Source organism: Camarhynchus parvulus, chromosome 4 (genome assembly GCF_901933205.1).
Source record: "Camarhynchus parvulus chromosome 4, STF_HiC, whole genome shotgun sequence".
Classification (NCBI taxonomy): Eukaryota; Metazoa; Chordata; class Aves; order Passeriformes; family Thraupidae; genus Camarhynchus; species Camarhynchus parvulus.
In genome coordinates, this window is record NC_044574.1 from 8,497,524 (window position 1) to 8,518,220 (window position 20,697).

General features: G+C 46.1%; 1 protein-coding gene across 1 annotated transcript; it reads right to left on the minus strand.

Moving 5' to 3' along the window:
• Positions 1–16,658: 16,658 nt before the first annotated feature.
• Positions 16,659–19,983, minus strand: LOC115903155 (coiled-coil domain-containing protein 42-like). Its single transcript, XM_030947413.1, has 6 exons — positions 19,907–19,983; positions 19,467–19,570; positions 19,214–19,320; positions 18,505–18,702; positions 17,547–17,768; positions 16,659–16,847 (listed from the first exon to the last, which is right to left on the minus strand). The coding sequence occupies exons 1-6, from the start codon at positions 19,981–19,983 to the stop codon at positions 16,659–16,661; spliced, it is 897 nt and encodes a 298-aa protein (XP_030803273.1).
• Between the last annotated feature and the right edge of the window lie 714 nt (positions 19,984–20,697).

Here is a 20,697-nt window from a genome sequence, read left to right on the forward strand (position 1 = left end):
GCTGATAATGTTTTTTCTCTCTCTTCCATGCCTTCCAGATCCAATTGGCTCTGTTTCCACGAGACTTTCTATTTTTCATCACTGCGAACCCTGCCCGAAGCCTGTTAAACTATTTCCATACATGCCGGGACTCAGGTGCTGGTCACAGCAGCAAAGTGTAGGCTCTCAGGAGAGAAAAAAGATAGGGATGAGTTGTATTAAATTCTAACAGGGTGCTTCAAGGAGTCCTCTGGGCATGGATCCATGAAGCTTGTTGCACCCCAGCCTGACCAACCCAGCTGGAGTGCCCCATCTTGCCCCCCTAGACCAAGCAGTCCCAGGCTCTCCAGTTAAACTGGCCAGGCAAGGCATTTTGCTGTGTTGTAGCCCCTTGAGCCACACAGACCTCATAGCTGGTGCTGGGAATTTCTGCCAGGGACTTCAAAGAGGGCAGGATTCAACTCATCGTTTGAAGCCCAGCCCCATTCCCTGTCCTTAGGCAAGCAGAGGAGCCATGAGAACAGCTCAGAAACCTCAGCTGCTTCAAAGCACATCTGCCTACCCTTGGGAATTAAGAAGTGCCCCACAAACACATCTGCCCCCTGCACCTGCAAAGCAGGAGACCCTGAGAGTTCATGCTGCCTGAGCTGAGTGCCCGTGCCCTGTTTGCCAGCTGCACAGCCCTCAGATGTCTGAGTCTCTCCTATTCCATATCCCATCCCAGCTCTTCCTACTGCATACTGCCACAAAAGCTGTGCCAGTCCAAAGGCTTTACCTGAATAAAATCCTGTCTAGAATGCATGGCCTGATAGCTCAGCTTCCCCGAGAGCAGTGGTTGGAAAAACAGTACAGCAATATTTTAGTAACATTATGGCAATCGCCTCTCAATTAATAGTTTATTGCAGTAATTTGGCCTGTTTTGCTACTTGTAGGTCATCAGCATGAAGTCACTCTCCCCCAAAGGGGCTCATAATTCAGATGTTTTCCCTCCGTGCCCTGTTCCTCCTCACATCCTGTCCCACCCAAGCGTGAGGTCAAGCAACCTCCTCATTTCCCTGGGAAGTCGATGGGAGCATTTTACAAGTCAATTGATATGATGCCTTAAAATCCAAATAAAACAGGACAAGGGGCCTGTCCCCCAGGCCTGGGCACTCAAGAGAGGCTGGACCAATGAATGTTCCCCTCACACCAAGAGGATGAATTTTGGGAACAGCTTTGTGCTCGTGCGCTCCCCAGATGGTGCCAGGACACCCTCTTGGCGAGAGTGAGTAAATGCAGACAAACCTGTACCGAGGCATTTGCTCACACTGGAGCTGTGGAATGGTCACAGGCCAGGGCCAAGACACTGTATTGGCCACTCATGTCCACCAGTGGCCATGGAGCAGTGGGACCTGCCTGTGCTGACCTCACGCTGCCAGGTCAGTGCGTGACCTGTTAGAGTTTAGAAAAGCAAAGGGACCACATTTTCTGTATGAAAAAGGCCCAAAGGGAAGTTCTGAAGGAGTCTTGAGACATTTCATAACTCCTTGGAGGAGCTGGTCCAGGATGCCAGTGCATGAGGCAGCATGTAGCCTTGGAGAGATCTCCCTTTTTCTCTGGGATTCTGTTCCCCATCTGCCCAATGGGAAAAACCAGCACGTTCCCTTCTCACAGGGGATGCTAGAGTTGTACATCAAAGAACACAAGGTGTCCAGGGACTGTGGGGATGGGAACCACGTGAGCACTCAACCTGAGGTGGAAACACAAAGGCATCTTCAAGCAGAAATAATCCAAGTCATTTTTGTCATCTCCAACTTCAAAGATACAAGCTCCAATATTTTGTCTGCTTGGGAAGTGGAAAAACATTCTTCTTGTCCAATACAGATCCGTGCCAACAGCAGGCAAAGTTTTGGCCTACTGAATTAATTAACATAGCTTTTAATTAAGACTCTAAATTTCACCCAGCCTGGTTTGGGGCATGTCTGCACAGATGGGAGCAGACACACACGGGCTTCTCTGTCTGCCTTCCAACCCAGCTCAACTGAGCTGGCTTCAGCATCACAGTGAGCTTGCATGAGCTCTCTGGCTATGGAAGGGAGCTGAAACTGCCTCCTAACAGGCAGGGTGGAATCATTTGAGCCCAGCACTGCATGAACATGGCTTCTTGATGAAGCTGGCTTGTGCCCAGTTGGCTTGCAGAGCAAGAGATTTCACATCTGTTTGCATCCATGCATCCAGGCATGTTCTTGTATGCCTGTTTTCAAGTTTACTAAATATCTTTTTATTTGGCCACCCACTACTGGAAGTATTTTCATGACAGCTTTTAGGAATTGCAGTTTTCCGTTTCACTGTTTCCTTGTACTGTACAAAGCCAAATTATTGTGGTGTTCTCAACAATCAGCAAAAAAATCAGCAATAGAAACATATATTATTATAACAGCATTAAATAGCAACAAATCAATTACATTTGTAAAACGTTTTTGTTTCTGGTAATCCCAGGTGTTGTTTACAGCACAGGTTTTATTTCATATGGGGGTGTATGCAATGATCTATTATTTTGTCAAATTCTTCTAAAAATAGTACATTCATTGATACTTACTTCAATAAAATACACAACCAGAGTCAAATTTACATGACATGGAAATATCCATGGAACGAATGCAGTCACAGGAAGACAAACCATTCCCATTTCATCTGTTTTAATGTTCAGCCAAGTTTTGGATAAACATACACATGACAAATACACACATGAAACACAGCTGAAACAGTCCCAGCATTTACTATGATTAATTTTCAACAATATGGATTTGTTCAGAGTGAACCCAGTCACCAAGAAGGAATCCTCTGGACACAGAATAATAGGAAATACAAAAAATGTGTACAGAGGAAAAACCTTTTCAGAGGAACACAAATAATTCAAAATTTGCAGGGACATAATTTACAATGAATGAAGTAATTTACCCAGGGAAGGAGGAAGCTTGAAATAATTCATCTGAAGTGGCTTTCTTTGCAAAAACACTGTCCAAGATAAGGCTTATCAGAGGCATTCTTATAGTTTGTGTGTGCAATTGAAGTAGTCTGTGCAGTATAAGCTTGCAGTTATTCTGACAGAAAACATACAAGTAAATTAAATAGATTTAACTATTTGTTGTTCACAGCAGCAGTAATGTCCAATGCCCCTTGTGACTCTCAACCATAGGTTTTACCAATGACATTGGTGTTTTGCTAATATTGCCAAGAAAAGGCAAAATTGTCATTCCTACACAAATAACAGTGTCATCAAAGAGAGAAATTAGAAGGAGAGGCTGCTGGAAAAACAGCCTAAAACCAAAAGCCATGCCAAGTAGCACTATGACCTTCTTCTCAACAGCAGCACTTGCAGTCCTTTATTCAAGGCAGCCCCAAAAATCCAAGCACACAGCTGTTCCCAGGGCACAGCAGCTTTCAAAGCTGTTTTGTAAGTGAGAAATTGGGTAGGTTCACCAGTCAAACTGGAATGTTTTGCTGCTGGTGTCAGTGTCAGAGAGCAGCAACGTGCACAGCCATCAGGAGAGACATCACCAGAAACCTTCAGCCCTCCCAGTAACACAAACAGGAGTTGCAATTGTGGATCAAAGCAATATCCAGCCTGTTACTACTGCTGAAATGAAACAGATGATTAATGGAATGATAAACAGAACAAGCCCATCAAAACTCTCCTGTTTTATTTTCCTCTTACAGCCTATTTCTCTACTGTGTGCCTGTACTATTCAGCCTACCAAGACCCTCCAAAATCAATTAGAACCCTGCAGAACTGATCCTGTTGGAGGTCTTCTTCCATCCTCATATACTGTGTGGACAGGCTGTAGGAAAGGTTAATTGCTTGAGCATCTGCTCAGGGGCAGGAGGGGTTTCTGCACCAGCAAACCCTGACACAGCCCCCAGGCTCAGAAGGACGGGGAAAATGAGATTTGCTCTTCTCTCACGTTTGCTATGGTCCACTTCTTGGAGTTTAATCCAAGCTCTTCAGGGCTCACAAAGAAATAAATTAACAAGGCTGGACACTGCAGCTGCCAAAACAAAAGTTTAGTCCACAGTCATGAGAATTAAAATTACTTATTGGCTGAGCCAAAATCTTCCCTAAGGAGAAACATTTTCAGATCATCCATAGATGAAAATACCCCAGTTATAGAGAGGAACTGTAACTAAACAGCTATTCAGGTTTGGCTGCAAGGATTTGGCCTGCAGAGAGTATTGATTCTTGTTTGGAATTGATGTGCCTTACAAAACTGGGGATTTGAAGGGCTGGGGGGGAGCACAAGCAAGAGAACTTGAGACATTTCAACCAACAAGATGACCAGGGGAGCTGCTCCACACACTGACAAAAGCTTAAGGCAAGTAATGCCTCTTACTGGGACATCCAATAGGTTTGGTGAATTTCAGCTTTTGGCCTGGGATGCAAAACAGGGGATGCAAGGGATGAAGAGACACTTGCTTAAATCAACTTTTCCTTTGAGGAACCAACCCCATGGGTGTCTTCTGGGGACACTAAGTATCAGTAGTATCTGGTATTTTCATTAGCTTCACTGTACCTTCAGTCACATCCTACATCTATGTTTCAGCTGGGTATCCTGTGCAGGCTGAAGCCCACACAAGCCCAAGCTCAGTCTTAATTGCACAGACTTCAGCTCACAATCAGGTTCAAGATAAGTTTTGGGGAACAAAGATTCCAGTGTGCAACTGTTGCCATCTTATTTCAAAAGTCCCATCCCTTCTGGGTGATTTCTCATGGGCATCTCCTCACAGCACTGATCCCTTCTCCACAGTACAGCCAACAAACTCCATCTCCCTTCACAGCACAGCCAACAAACTCCATCTCCCTTCATAGCACAGCCAACAAACTCCAAATCTCTTCACAGCACAGCCAACCCACTCTTTTGTAGCACTCTTCTTATGGGACACAGCTGTGGCCTATTAAGGGCAGGCCTGTTCCTAATCTTTGGTGATTGGTACAGCTGCAACTCCTCAGGTGTGAGACTGCCTTCTGCACTATTCTCTTACATTCTATCCCTTCACATGTAACCACTCACAGCATAAGCAGCCTGTCCACAGTGTGCTACCCAATCCACCACCTTTTATCTCTCCATCAAGGTTAATCAGTCCCAAGGACCTCAACAGCACCTGCCACTCAGATGACTAGAAAATATAAATTCCTCTGCTGCTGCAGAGCAGTAGAGCACACGTTTGCAGACATTCAGGTCTTGTAGCTGCTGTATAGGAGGGCAAACCCAGATAGAGAAACAATCTGGGCTTTGCTCATAATTTGTTCCCTGTGCCAAAGAATGGTCTGGCCTGTCCTGCCCTACCTGCTCAAGGGACACAGATGCACTGGGGATACCTACAGTGCTGTCAGATGCCTCCTGCTACATCATCCTTGTTCCTGTGTGTCTGTGTCCAGACACACTCTCAACACCTTTGCCACATAAAGGGCCATGAAAAGAGAAAACCAGGTAATGTTGTTCCTACAGCACTCCCACAAGCTTTTGCAAGAATATGCTGTGACTGTTAGTTTGGATTAGTTCATCAAAAGACTTTTGTAAGGTGCCCATTCTTTGCACATCAGTAAAGAGTGGCAAGAGGTGGATTATTTTGATGCTATATTTCTTTCTGAGTTTGATGTTTGCCCCCCGTGAGCGTGTAAGTATGGTGGGAGCTGCAAGTTCTGCAGGTTTTCCCACCTTAGGTAGGTGAGTAGGTATTTGTTGTCAACTATCACCCAGCCCACAAATGCCTTTCCTTGCTGCCTCTCAGAAAACCACATCTGTGCCTTGTCTCCCTACAGTGTCTTGCAGGGATATCTCTGACGTGCTCTGACTGCAGAAACAATTCTGTCCTTTCTGGAACTCCATATAGCTCCACATCCACTGCCAAACTCTGCACAAATCTTCTCCAACATTAATTCCACTAGAAAATACAATTTTCTGTCTGTTATCAAGCTAGGAAGTTTTACCATGGTTTTGTCAGGAAAGTCTTTTCCTTCCATCCGTGGACTCCATCCATTGCCAACCTCCCTGCCCTATCCCATCCAGGGAGTCCTCTCCAGATCAGGAAAGATATACAACACTCACAACTGGAATACTTGGGGTTTTTTTCATGCTCCACAGTTGCCAAAATAAACTCTCCATGAGATAGAGTCAAAAAAATTACTAACAGAGTGAGTTATGCTCTGATTGCTGCATTCCTCTCTGCTTTCCCTGGGGCTTGCTTGCTGCACAGCCCTTCGAGGAAGGGTTCTGCAGGCTGGGTTTGTTTGTGTACCCTTTTCAGGATTTAACTCTAGCAACACCTTAAGGCAGCTCATGAATGAATGGGTGGATTAAGGAATACAAAATATAAGCAAACAGTGCGCTCAGCACAGCCCCTGATTTGCTTTATCCCACACTTGTTGGGCCAGGCTGAGGGTAGGGGGATGTATTTGTGACCCACCAGGTTATGCTGCATGAAAGCAGCATGGGTTTTGAATTCCTCACTGTTTCATTTTACTGAGTTTTTTCTTACTTCTCTTTGCCTGCACTGAGAGGAAAACCAAAAGCTCTCTCATGGTCATGATGTTCCCTTTTCTTCATCTTCCTGAGTCCCCTCAGCCCCTCTCCAAGGCATTGGCCAGCACCCTGAGCTGTGGGCTCTATGAGGCCATACTACTCATCCCACTCACATTTTCTGCCTTTAGTCTCCACCTCATTCTCTTCCCTCACCTCTATTTGTTTTCCCAACTGATGAAAACATGGAGCAAAGCCTTTCCTCACCTGCAACTCTTTCCTGGTTAAAGCAGTCACTGAAAACACTTTACATGACCTGCATTACCCAGAGCTTCTCACGTCATCATATTCAGCTTTTTCATTCCTGTGGCTTTAGTCACTTTTTCAATAGTTGCTGCACCCCTTTACACGTGTAGAGACCTGGCTGACTGGTTCATTCATTCCCTAACCATCTTAATGGGTTTTTGGTGCTGTAACGCAGTCTGGGCCACACTTTGCCTCTCTGGGGTGAAATGGTGAAGGACCCACACAGTCTCACTGCTGTTGGCATCTCACTCTCAGCTCCCCTGGAACTTCCAGCCATACAGGGGCTTTTTGCACAATAAATTGTATTTTAGTGGCTTGAAAGGCCATCCTATGGAGAGATGTTTCTCTCTTCCACAGGCCTAATGTCCTGTGCTGGACCAATCTTATGACTCTATATTCATTATATTTTATGGACATCTCCTGCTAAAGCCATGATTTAAAGCCTAAGTATTGAGGACATATAACCATCCTGCCCTTCAGCAGGCTCAATACAGGTTTCAGGTTTAGAAGGGCCTAGCACCAAGTAAATACTAAAATCTACTTAGTGCTGGGCAGGAACAGCCTGGTACCACATGGATGTGACAGTCACTGCTCTGTCACGGCAAGGTGACCTCCTTGGCACTTTAATGTACCTAAATATGACACCATTCTTCTACAGAGAGCTCCAGGGGCTGACTGGAAAAGCATCTGCCTCCTGCTGCCCTTCTGCTTTGCTGCCACATGTCCATGCTGCACCCGGGCTGGGGGCACCAGGTGCCAGCTGGGGTGAGTGGCTGAAACAGAACCTGGAAACAAGGAAACCTGGGACTCTCTGGGACAGATCCCTGGGAATACTCATGTCAGGCACTTCTCAGTACTGCTGCCTGCAAGGAAGTGACTTTTGATGAGTTTCACAACACAAACTTGCATCTCTCCATCAGTTGACCACATCCCCTACCTCCCGTTCTTGCTTCCAGCTATTTGTTTGCCCCAGATAACTTCCATAGCTGGTAGGGGAAAGGTGGGACAGCTGTGAAAAGCAAATCCCCCATGGCACACTGAGAGGGCGCAGACCTGTTAGCACTGCCAGGAGCTCATTTCCACAGACTGTGCATATTCCCTGCCCAGAGTCTGCCAATTTATTAATTAAAACCTGTGTTCTGCAGAAAACATTGTTCTGGCAGCTGGGATTGGAACCCAGGCAAGGGCCCTGCTGCCCCACACTGCCCAGCTTCCCTAGCAGAGGACACTTGCTGAAGCAGAGAGGTGGATTACCTGGGCTAAGGATGAAATTGCAGCTCACCTCTCTCCAGGGCTGGTTTGCAGAGACAAATCCTCCTTTCCCCTGAATTTGCCTTGAGCAGAGGGTTGCCTGCTTTAATGGGGAAAGTGCTTTTTTGTTTTAATGGGTCATGAAAACAGTTCATGTCCTCTAAAGTATTAGGGCAGTTGTAACCACAAAGAATGACATTTTAGTTTTCCATTAAACACATTTATGTGCTGTTTTTAGGAATGGACAGTACAACCTATATAAAAATTTAAACTACACAAACATCAACTTTCAGAGTGGAAACTTTCTGAGCACACCACAAGCCAGAAAAACATTCTCAAATTAAATGGAAAGATGCTGGATTGTGCAAGCCCTTGGGAATATCCTGGATATCCAGTCACCACTGGGTAAATATGAATTGGAACCAAGATCACTTTTACCTAATCTATAAAGATCAATCAAATGAACTCCTGAAATAATTCTGGGCTTTGAATGTGAGATAGTTAGAACCAAAGCAAGCATTTTATGCCTCAAAGCTCATTTCCTTCAGCCAACAGATTTTATAAGCCCAGGAGCAGAGTTGCACCTGTAGTGTCAGTGGCTTTGCTAATAGCAGTTGGGGTAAGAATCCATTTCTTGAGAAAACAGCAAAAAATTTCAAGCTGATAAAAAAATTCTGCTTATGAAAAAAAGTACCTTAAGCAACAGCAAAAGAAGCTCTGAAGATCAAAATAGTGGTTTAGGAGCATGATCTGGGCTGAAGCAACTCTTTGAGTTGTCTGATTCGAAGATTTGCAAAGCTGGACTAACTGAGGTATGTGACAGCACAGAGAGGAAAATCACTGTCACTCCAGTGGGCACAGGGGGTCACCTGAGGTGTTGAAGTGCCTGAAACTGTCACTGGCAGAGGACAGAATACAGTTTACAGCCCTGCATTTTTACCCATTAAATCGAGCAGTCATGTTACTACCCTGGCTCTCTCTGGTATGATAATTAGACTGTGATATTTGCTAGTGGACCTGACTTCGAGAGGGGAAATACATCCCAAGTTTCCAGTTGTAACTAACTGCAATCTGGGATCCAAGCAGGAGCCCCTTAGCAAAGCATCTGCCTACAAACCAAGCAAGAACGCTCCCACCAAGTATGTTTAACCAGCATGCAGGGACTGTATAAAAGGAAAATTAGAAACTTAACCAAGGCAAACAAAATGAATGGCAGAAAGAAAATAAAAACAAATATGAAGGTCTAATTTTACATATCACTGGAAAATTCCACCAGCTCAAATGTCAAGATCTGTGTATAAACTCAGTGTAAGCAACAAGGGGCTGATTTTCAAGGCTGCTCTTGCTGTTTTTACCATTGCCATTTGAGTATCTTTTATTTGGTTTAAAACTATGACACTAAGAATACAATAAGCCCATGAAATTAATTTTGGCTGGATTTGATAGATTAGAAAATATACCTCGTGCAGACATAAATCTGTTTTATTAGAGCAGAATGACATTAATTTTACTTTAATGCACGCACACACCAGTGCCTTGCTGAGCCCCAGAGCAGGAGGTGAGTTAATGCCAGTTCTAATGCACCCAGGGACACAGGCTATCATACAACTTTTTACACCATGTGCACCAAATTACCAGCCACAGAATACGTTATAGAAATTGTTTGGTTTGGAAGGGTTTTTTTGGTTTTTTAAAGATCATCTCCAACCCCAGTAATCAAATTCAGTTCTGTGTCTCTTCTTCCTCACTGACACACTGCTGGTAGTTACAAAGCAAACTTTTGGGTTGTGCTGACAGAAATGAGCTTTAGCAGTGCCACAGGGCTGCCAGCCCTCTCTGAGGCACCACAGAGCAGGTCCTGTCTGAGATGCATCCAAAGGAGGAGGGGTCACAGGGAAATTGGGTGAGAATTTCCTGGAGTTAGTCTTTCTAATATAAATTACAGAAATTTGAAAAATCCTGAGCAATTGATGCAATTCTCAAATCAGAGTTTTGGCTCATGGAACTTGCTAGCTCTGCAGACCTGAAAACAAAATAATAACATAAACCCCTCAAAAACTCACAAGGCCAAAAAGAACAGCAAGAGCTCATGTGGGCTATAGGAAGTGGCTCACACTTCAGTGTGTAAAACCAGCTGTGTCTGCTCTATCAACATTCATTGAAGGAATCACAGGAAGTAATAATGGGAGAAAAGTTTCCTATCTCTCATTTGATGCAGAGATTATTTAATAATATTTAGCTTAAACAAGTTTACACATATTTGTGTGGTTTTTTTCCCAGTTTGAAAACAAGCCCAGAAAATTTCATCCCAAAAGCTGAAAATTGTAACAAATTGCTACCCAAGTTAGAATGAAAACCATTATACAACTTCATCTTTGTTATGTTAATTTACAGCTCCTATTCCCTTAGGCCAAGCAGAATGCCAGACTCTGGTCTCTTATCAGTCTTTCCCCAGGACAAGAGGTTCCTGTGGTCCCTCATGTTTAGATATCATGCAAAAGTGATGTTGTGAATTTTGGTTCAATTTTGAAATCCTGTGTGTTCAACTCCTCTTCCTGTAGCATGGTTTAGAAGAGCAAGAGCCACCAGACTGACATTGCATAAAAGTTGTCTTTCCCTGAATTCATGAGCCTTGAGCAGAAGTGTAGGCACATCCAGGCATGGTATGAGGAGCTGCATACAGAGAGGAAAACTGCACCATCATGGACATACAACGTGTTATGGATCAGCTGTATACTTTATATTAACATTTTAACAGATAGGTCTTGTGACATGAACTGCAATGAGGGAAAAAGGGAGCAGGTTAAATCTACCCAAGGTACCATATTCACAGAGAAAAGCAAATTCTGGTTTATCACAACCCTACTGGTGCATTCCCAAAGGCTTACCCACATCACACTTCCCTGAGGGAATTTTCCCATGCACATCTTCTGGGCTCCTCTCTCCTTGTCCACCAGAGGCCTCCTGTCCCACCCTTCACTGGCTGCAGCAGGAGCACTTCACACCTCTGAGATTGCTCCAGGTGGAGGGTGCAACAGGGATGCACAGCCCCTGCCCCACCCTCAGCCCTTTGCCCATCACCTACACCTGGCAGAGGCAAAAATGCTCTGGGTTCACCATCTTTAAAGCAATTCTCCCCAGAAGCTCCCACCAGGTGTTTCTACTCTCCTCCTTTCCTCACTGTGCACTTTTTGTGCACACATTTGAATTAATGAAAAATTAATCAAAGCATCTGCATCGAGCAGGGCACGAGTGAGAGGACTGGGAGTGGGGAGAGAAGGGCAGGTGTGGAGCAAGACTGCAGTGCCTCACCATCCAAGGGGGCAGAGAGTGAGTGGTGACTTGAACATCTGTTATTCAGCAGCGTGGCTTCCTCCTCAATCTGCAATTTACTCAGTCTTGTGTGGGAATTCCCACAGGACACATTTTGGAAGGGTTAGTGAACAAGTGTGAGCAGCTGTACATGCTCACTTTGAAAGATTGTCCTTTCCTCTCCAGGACTTTACACATATTTAGATTTAACTCTATCTCATCATCAGCTCTGTGCTATACAGGCATCCCTCTCTGGCTTTAAAATAACCATTGGCTGCTACATAAACACTGGGTTGATTTTTTTGCAAGCAATTTAACTTGTTTCCCCCCGCTTTTTCCATACCTTTTGAACATAAGGGAGTTACCTCCTATGTGCAGCTTCTCAGCAGGTGCCTGGCCCCATCTGTTTGCAACCCCACATTCACAAAATCCAGCTCACATGCACTCAGCATTGCTCCAGCCAACACCTCATGCAGTCTCTATGCTGAGTATTTCTTCCAGCGGCTCCCCCTTCCCTTCAGCTGAGGCACAGCCTTTTTTCTGCCCTTCACAAGGAACTCTTGGGCCAAACTGGCTCATCAAACAATTACTCTTGCTGCTGGTTGTCCCTGACTAGCTGTGTTGCCAAACTGACAGGCAGCTATTGCTCACTCAAAGCATGTCTCTCAGATAGCCATCAGAGACCTCCAAATGAAGTTTCTCCACCCAGTACTCAGTGCCAGGTGAGTGTTGGGTGTTTCATCTACCCACTTTTCAAGGACCTACCCAGGACCACCAAGTGACCTTCAGCTGTGATAATGCCACAATAATGGCAGCATTTGGAACTGCACACATCTTAAAAGCAAGGAATGAAGACTTAAAATTGACCTAATTTTTTTAACACTGCTGTAATCACACATGTATCTCTGTGTGTCTCAACAACAAAGTATCAAACCCTAGATATTTTGAACAGTATAGACTATTTCAGTTGGAAGGGACTACAACAACCCTCTAGTTCAAGTGCCTGACCAATTCAGAGCTGATATTTGATTTGGTGCTTCCTTTTTTTCCTTTAAAGCCACTTGAACAAAAATTACAGCACTGTGCTGCTCTCTACTACACCCTGACCTTTCAAATACTTCACAGCCAAGCCAAAAAACACTGCAATTGCCACCACCATTGAGCATGTGCTGTGCCCACAGTGGACTGAATTTCATACAATCATAGAATAGTTTGGTTGGAAGGCACCTTAAAGATCATCTAATTCCAATCCTCAGATATGGGCAGGGACACCTTCCACAAGACCAGTTTGCTCAAGGCTCCATCCAGCCTGGCCTTGAGTACTTTCAGGGATGGGGCATCCACAGCTTCTCCAGGCAACCCATTCCAGTGCCTCACCATCCTCACAGTAAAGAATTTCCTCTTAAAATCTAATCTAAACCTGCTCTCTGTCAGTTTAAAGTCATTCTCCTTGGTCCTATCATGCCATGGCCTTGTCGAAAATCCCTCTCCAGCTCTCCTGGAGACCCTTTAGGTACTGGAAGATGCTGTAACATCTCCCCAGAGCCTTCTCCAGGCTGAAGAACCCCAGCTCTCTCAGCCTGTATCCATAGCAGAGGTGCTCCAGCTCTTGGAGCACCTTTGTGACCCTTTAGAACTTGCTCCATGTCCTTCTTATGTTGGGGGATGCCAGAGCTGGATCCCACTGAGATCCAGGTGGGAACTCAGCTGAGTGGAGTAGAGGAGAGGAATCAAATTGGGCTGTACATTGTATCTGTGGACTTAAAACCAGCATTTTATAGGAACTGTGGAAGGTGGGAGCCTGGCAGAGGACAATCCCAGACACAGTGTTCCACATTTAATCCAATAGCTCTGGGTGTTGGGGGGCACAAAAAGAGATGTTTCACTCCAAATGCCTCATGGCCCCCAGGAATCCCAGACCTCTGGGACAGGTAGCAGGGCACAGGGACCACCCTGCCCTGAAGCCCAGGATGTAACATGAGATAAACATCACATAATCACTGTAATCCTGGGAATCTGTCCTGATTTACTCACATGCAGTGACTGGGCTGCACTTGCACTCTCTGCAATTCCCCATAACAGTGGAGGATTTGCTGCACACCAGGGTTTGAGATGAAAGAATGACCCAAGGCCAGCCTGGGAACAGCATGGTCTGTTGGTCTTTAATTTGTACACAGCCCAGTGCCACTCAGCATGAGGAAGGAGAGTGGGTTCCAGGGCTGCCTACCCCCATGAGAAAGATCTGCCTTCCTGAGGAATAATCACATGAATACTCTCAAATTTTAAACAAAATTCTAAACAGGACTCATCCTGTCTCCCTCACACACATCTATCATTCAATTTAATTTTTATTATTTTTTCTTCTTCAAAATATACAATAAGGCAAAAAAGTTATAGAAAGAGGTTTTTCTTAAGAGACCAGTGCTGTGTCATTTCCTAGATTGCATTTTCTTCTTTCTCTGTCCTATTTCAGAGAAAGCCACTTTCTTATCCCTGTTGCTGCCAACCTCCTACTTACAAGAGAATGAATCCAAAACAAACTCATTAATTCCAGTGAAGATACATTGGAATTATTTCAGTATAACTCCAAGAATAATTTTTTTCCCTTAACCACTGCATGGATTCCTATTATGCACTCAGATTTCAGTTCCAGCCTATGTCCAGCACTCTTAGTAGCCCAATTAATATAAAAAAACCTCAGTTATACTAGAATTTAAAGAAGAATCAAAGGCCTTGCACTGCCTTGCCTCGGTTAACAGTTGGTATTCACCTGAAAGAAAGTGCAAGGCTTTTCTTTCTTGCAATTTTTTAATTTAAAAAGAGATATTAATGAATTCATTTAAAAACCCAAACAAAAAAAAAAAAAAAAAAAAAAAAAAAAAAAAAAAGGGAAAAAAAAAAAAGAAATCCCAAACCACCCAACCAAAACAAAGAAATAAGATTCTCTATAACAGTCTTAGATTTCATCTTTATTTCCTAGCTCATGGCAGTGTTATGTGGGGAGATGCAGGCAACTGGACCAGGCTCATGTGAGGGTGGTGAAAGAAGCATTATTTTTTGAGGGGTAAGTTCCATATTTCTGTATCCTCATTTTAAAAGCATAGCTATAAAATGGACACATTTCCATAATAGTCATATTCCCAACTAAGAGGATGTTTATTAAAGGCTTTAATTTATTGGTTTTAACCTTTATCATGAAAATACATTTTTAAAAAATCAAAGGTAATAATCCACATGACCATTCAATCTAATAAATTCAATTTATACCATTCTGAAATTTCCTGTAAGAATATTCAAACATGTTATTAATTCCTGTGTTGGCACAGGGCTCTGAAGCCCTCATTTAGTTCTCTTGTGTAAAAGATTAGGTACTGAAATTTGTCCCACTTTTTATTTATGAGCACAATGCACTGCAAAGCACACAGGATATCAGCAACAGCTGCATTTCAGCCATATATGATCCCTATGGAAATTGGGATTGCTTAGAAGGACATGTACCAACACACAAAGAGGATTTTTTCTTCCTAATTACCCACCCGCATGCGGGAAGGCAGGGTGTGTATATCAGTACATCTCTGAAGCTTGGAGGAGAGGTAATACCCAGGATTAAAACTGTTACAGGCACGTTATTTCTTGCCATACAATGTGGAAATATCAAAGTTCACACCCTGTTTTTTTGGAAGATCAAACCAAGTGGATGGCAGAACCTGCCTGGCTAAAAGGAGCCAGTTTGGGATTCATGCTCACTCACATGCTTGCTACGCTGAAGAACTTGAACTGCTTTTTTAACACCAATTTTTAATTCTTCCAAATTATCTCTAGGCTATCACCTTAAAAAAACAGCAATTGCAAGGACACTGCACCACGGTGAGGATGAGGAAAGTGGAAACATCCCCCTGAATGAGTGGTGGGTGTTTTGGGACATGCCCTCAAAGCTCATTCCCATGCTCCATTTCCAGCTCTGCTCCTCCCAAATCGCACTCAAAGCCTGGGGACAGCTCAGCATCACACACAGCATTTCTGCATTGCACCTTTCCCCTGTCTCAGAGAGTTTTATTTCCTCTTCTTCCCCCAGCTCAGGACAGAAGATCAGGAAGAAAGAGCATGTGATCAATGGCCTCTTGCCTCAAAATCTGTGAGCTTATGTCATTGAGACCTTGGTGCATAAAAAAGGTTGTCCCCAAAAGAATGTGGAGCCTGACTGACCACCACAGTGTGTCCCCAGAGCCACTGTTGGTCCTCTTGTTTTGCATCCATCTTGGTGGCACACGCGATGAGCAGCTAAATGTTCAGCTTTGGCTGGTTCGTCTCTCACCTATATCCATTCTCCACACTTTCCCTAAGATTTTGGGGGAAGGTGAGCTTTAGTCCATAACACATGGCTGTGCAGAGAAATCCACATCCATGGAAGTGCTGGGTGTGGTGGTGGGAAGTCTCTGAAGCTGCTCTGAAGCACAGTCTCCCCACCTCGTTATGACATGTCTCTCAAATATCTAAGAGCTTAGGTTGAGTGGGATGTCCAAACGTGAACATTAGTGCTGATCCCTGTTTGAAACCATACTCCTGTCCCAGCCTGCTCTCACAATCTTGCCAGCTTTGCAGGAACACTGTGTCATACAGCCAGAATTCTAAGGAAGGGCCCCCAGTGGTGTCTGGGGTGAAGCTGTGGGATGGAGTTGCTCTGATGTGTCCAATCCTCCCAGGAAATGAAGAGACACCTTTATAATTTTTTTAGTCCAGGGTATCTGTAGGTTCTCTTGCCCTCCTCTTTCCCTTCCCAACCCACTGAACCTTCACTGGCAGGACGGGTCATGCTGCCAGGTCCCTTTTGTCTTCAGAGGTGTAGCAACCCTGCATCTCCTGCATAGAGCTGGATGTCTTTAAGGTCTTGGATAAACTGCTGTATCTAGAGTGGAAAAGAGAGATGGCAGAGCTCAGGGCAGGGATGGGAACAGGAGTCACAGGGGTGCCTGTTGGCTCTTTCAGATGGCAAATGTCATCAGTCAAACAGAGCAGCAGAAAAAGGCATTTGCCTTGCTGGATCTGCACCACCAGAATGGACTTTTTTGGGTGAGCCTGAGTTCAGGGCAAGGGGGAATAAACCCAGTGCTGGCCATGGCTTGATCTGCATCCCCTGCATCAGCCTGCCTGAATCCCCACTCCTTCTGCCAGGCAAGGACCCTGCCCTACATCCTCAGAAGAATCAGGTTTGCCTGGTGTGCCCTGCCCCATGCCTGAGAGAGAGCCCCAGTGAAAAGGAAGGTGTCTGTAGGGTCTGGGGGCTTTCCCCTCCCTTGGGGCGGTGGAGACTCCTTACTGCTCCTCCTTCTGGCTTGGCTTTACCATGCTGAGCTGTCTGCAGCTGGTACACTCCAACACACCCCACTGTGCTGGCAGCCGCAGGTTGGTGGACTGGAAGAGGTTGTGGATGGCCAGCTTGATAGTCCACAGCTTCCCGGTTTTCTTGGAGGTCCTGTCCTGGATGTCAGCCCAGTGAGCCTCCTGGAAGGAGAGGGAACAGGAAGCATGGGGACATGCCCTAGCAAAGGTGCTCTGCTTCAGCACCAGAGACCCTGGCTTGGAGACCCTAAGTTCCATACTCCAGATTGGTCTGCCATTCTTCCTTCTCTAACCCCATGGAGGGGGATGAAATTAGGAATCTCTTCCAATCCCAGAGTGTGGCAATGTTCCCCACTTGGGGTCACCAAATGTGGTGGTGTTCACAGGGGTCCCAGGACAAGGGAAGAGATGAGAATCTTGACTCCATGTTTCAGAAGGCTGATTTATTATTTTATTATATATATTATATGAAAAGAAAATGATATGTTAAAACTATACTGAAAGAATAGAGCGAGGATTTCGTCAGAAGGCTAGAAAGGAATAGAAAAGAATAAACTCTTGTGACTGCTCACAGTCTTGACACAGGTGGCTGTCATTGGTCATCAAGTAAAAACAATTTCACCTGCTGGGTAAACAATTCTCCAAATCACATTCCAAAGCAGCAAAACATGGAGAAGCTGAAGCTTCTCAGCTTCTCAGGAGAAAAGATCCTAATGAAAGGATTTTTCATAAAATATGTCTGTTACACCAGAGACTGTTACTGGACTCTGCTGTGACCCCATGGCTGAAGGATGAGCTATAAACCAGGTTTGACAGAGCCAGGCTTAGACATCTTCCCCTGCCCACCCCACAATTCCTTACCCAGAGGGGGATGTCACTTTGAGCCTGATAAATGCGTAGTTTGAGCTGCCCCAGCTCATTTTTGTACTGAAGCATCTCAGCTCCTTTCTGTGCTTTGTACTGCTCCAGGAACACCTTGTCTTGCTCAGTCAGTTGCTTGTGCCCCTGTTGTGACTGCAGAAGGTCCTTCCGTGTCCTCACCAGCAACACGTACTGTGAAATGACTTCTGAGATGTCCTCAAACTGCAGCACAGGATTCCTGGTGTTAGTGACTCTCTCAGCTTGCAGCTCTCATGTCATTTGGCACCCTGCCCTTACCTGGGCCAATGCCTCTCCCTCCTGAAAGATCTCCCCACCTTCCCCAGCCCTAACTGTTCTGGGATTCTGTCCTTCCCAGTCAGCTCGTTGGGCATTGCTGCATTCCAGGTGTGGTGGCCTCCCACTGTGCCACACCACAGCTGTCACTGCCATAGCAAGGGGATGTGCTGCACCTTTTCCCAGGTGAGCAGTGCTCTGATAAACCACAAAGAACAACTGCAGTGTCCAGAGCCACATCCCCAGGACTTGGGAGACCCCACCAGGGGTGGCTGGAGTATGAATGATGTCCTCAGGGGAGAGCACAGCTTTTTGGCAACTGCCTGGGGACACTTTCTGGGCAGCTTTTCATTTCTCCCAAACAATTCACCTGACCTGGAACAGTGACACAAGGGTGTCCCCATTCCTCCCAGCCCTGAGCTTTCCCCCTTCTTACGGTTTTTCTTTGCTTTTCTCAGTCTTCCACTTGCTGTTCTGATTCTCCTGCTGTATCTCTGCTCCCTGTGGCCCACCTTGCTTGCAGGTTGGTTTTTCCATCCCATCTGAGGTCTCTGGGTTTGAGCAAGTGTCCAGTGTCCTAGACTTGCCCTACCTTCTCTAGCTTTAGCATTTATCCAAGGCTCTCCCCAAGGCTGTGATCTGTCTCACTTATGTCCAAACTCACCTGTGAGACCTCCACCACATCCTCCAGGTATTTCTTGAAGATGGAGTACTTCTGCACTTTTTTGCAGAGTTTACGGTGTTTTTTTCTGAGGGTTTCCAGTTCCATCTTGACTCTCAAAATCTCACCATCCATTTTTATGTTCTCCTCTCTCTGTTTTCTGTCTGTTTTCAGAGCCTGGATTCGTAACTCTTCACATTTCTGGTTGTTTCCCCCAGCAGCACACAAGCACATACAGAGAGAGGGAAGGAAAGACAGGGTAAGATGGAGCTGGATTACTTACCAGCAGTGGTAGGACATATCTTCAGAGAGGAGAGGCCAACACTGGACCACCCTGGGAACATTTCCTCTCCCTATTTCACAGGACCATCCCTCCTGTGTTGACCTTTTGGTCCTGGAGACCAGTACCCAGGATGGCAGTCTGAATTTCAGACCTGCTTGGATCTGCACCCTGGAAACATCTGGATGTCAGCAGAGGGGGCAAGGCTAACACCTTTCCTGGGGGACATTTCGGGCTGGCAGGAGAACTCACTGGTACAGGACAAGCTCTTTTCCATCCAAGACCTATCAGGGTTTCCCGTATCTGTGGTACAACACCTTGTGCCCTGCCAGTCCTGTTCCTCGCAGCTCCAATCTCAACAGGAATGCAGCCCAAGACCCTCTTCCCCAAGGCAGGGGAGGAGCTGTGGTGCAGCTCAAGGATCTGGTGTACCTGCACAGCGCTTCCAGATCTCTCCACGTGGGCTTTCAGCTGGGCCCTCTTGGCGTGCAGGTCCCTCCACCGGTCAGCGATGACTTTCATCCTCTCCCTGAAGGCCTGGCAGCACCAGAGTGAGGGTGACATGGCTGCCTGCACCCAAAAGCTGTCACCTGCCTCCCAAAAAGCCTCCAAAAAACCACAAATCATCCCAGCCATGCGCTGGGATGCAATACCTGCATGCAATACCTACCCATCTTTCTCCCCTCTTCTTTCTCTGCCATGGCCTTTTCCATCTCTCGGACTTCTTTCTTTGTCTTAAAGAGCTGCATTAGTGAAGATTGGGAGTCCTCCTCTGTCACTCTGAGTTCCCTGCAGGAGTTGTTTTCCTCAAGGTTACACGCTGAGTTGAGTTCCTTGGCAGGGTGTTGGATTGCTCTGGATGCTGGACTGCGTCCCAGGCAGGGTGATGGGGCAGAGCCCCCCAGCACCATCTCAGATCCCATCTGGCACCATGGCATCCCCTCCCCACCCCAGCAGGCATCCCAAGGCAGAGAAAGGGGGTGTTACAGGGAGGAACAGAGCTGGGGAAGGGGGTGCAAGAGGAGGCAGAAGTGATAGACATAAGGCATGGGGGTTTCCCATGGTGAGGGACAGAGGGATGGAGAAGGCAGGAGAAGATGCAGGCTGGTGGAAGAACCCCCTCACCTGAGGAAGGACGGGAGTTTCACCTTGCACATCCTGAGGAAAAGGGCTGACATCTCCTCTTTGCTCCAGGTCTCCATTGCTCCAGCCCCCAGCAGGAAACAGAGCGCAGGTGCTGCCAGCACTGCTTCTTTGCCAGCTCAGCTCGGGGGCTGCTCCTCACCCCTGAGGGCTCAGTGTGGGAGCAATGAGCCTGGGAGCCTCTTGCCTCTGCTTTCCTGAGACCTTCCGTGACCCCTGCAGCCCTGTGGCTACTCCAGCCCTGGAGAGAGGCCCTATGGCTACTCCAGCCTCTGGGAATGTTTACTTGGCAACTTCATAGTTGCTGAGCAACAGAATGTTTACTCAGAGTCAGGGGGACTGACCACCTTGTCCAGGACCAGGAGTTATTTAATTCCCTTTCTCACATCTCTTAGGGCTCTTCCTCTGCTATAATTTGAGTTCTGCTGGGTGTTTCAGTCCCCTGACAGCCACATCCCACTGTCCCAGCCCTCAGGGAACAGGGCTTGTTCCTTCTCTCCCCAGCACCAGATGGAAACCCCATCTACAGGCACATCCTTGGGGATGTTTGACCACTCTACTGCCATGGTGTAGTGCCCTTCCCTCACAGCTCAGGTCACTGAGATCAGCTGCACAGCACTTTCCCTCTCCTAAACAAAATCATCCCCTGGGCCCATCCTCTGTTGGGCCTGGCAGCTCCTGTGCATGCCTCTATAAACAATGGCTGCTCACTTCATAAGACCAACAAACTTCTCCTGCCTGCTCCCTGTGGGGGTCTCGGCTGCTGAGGTACC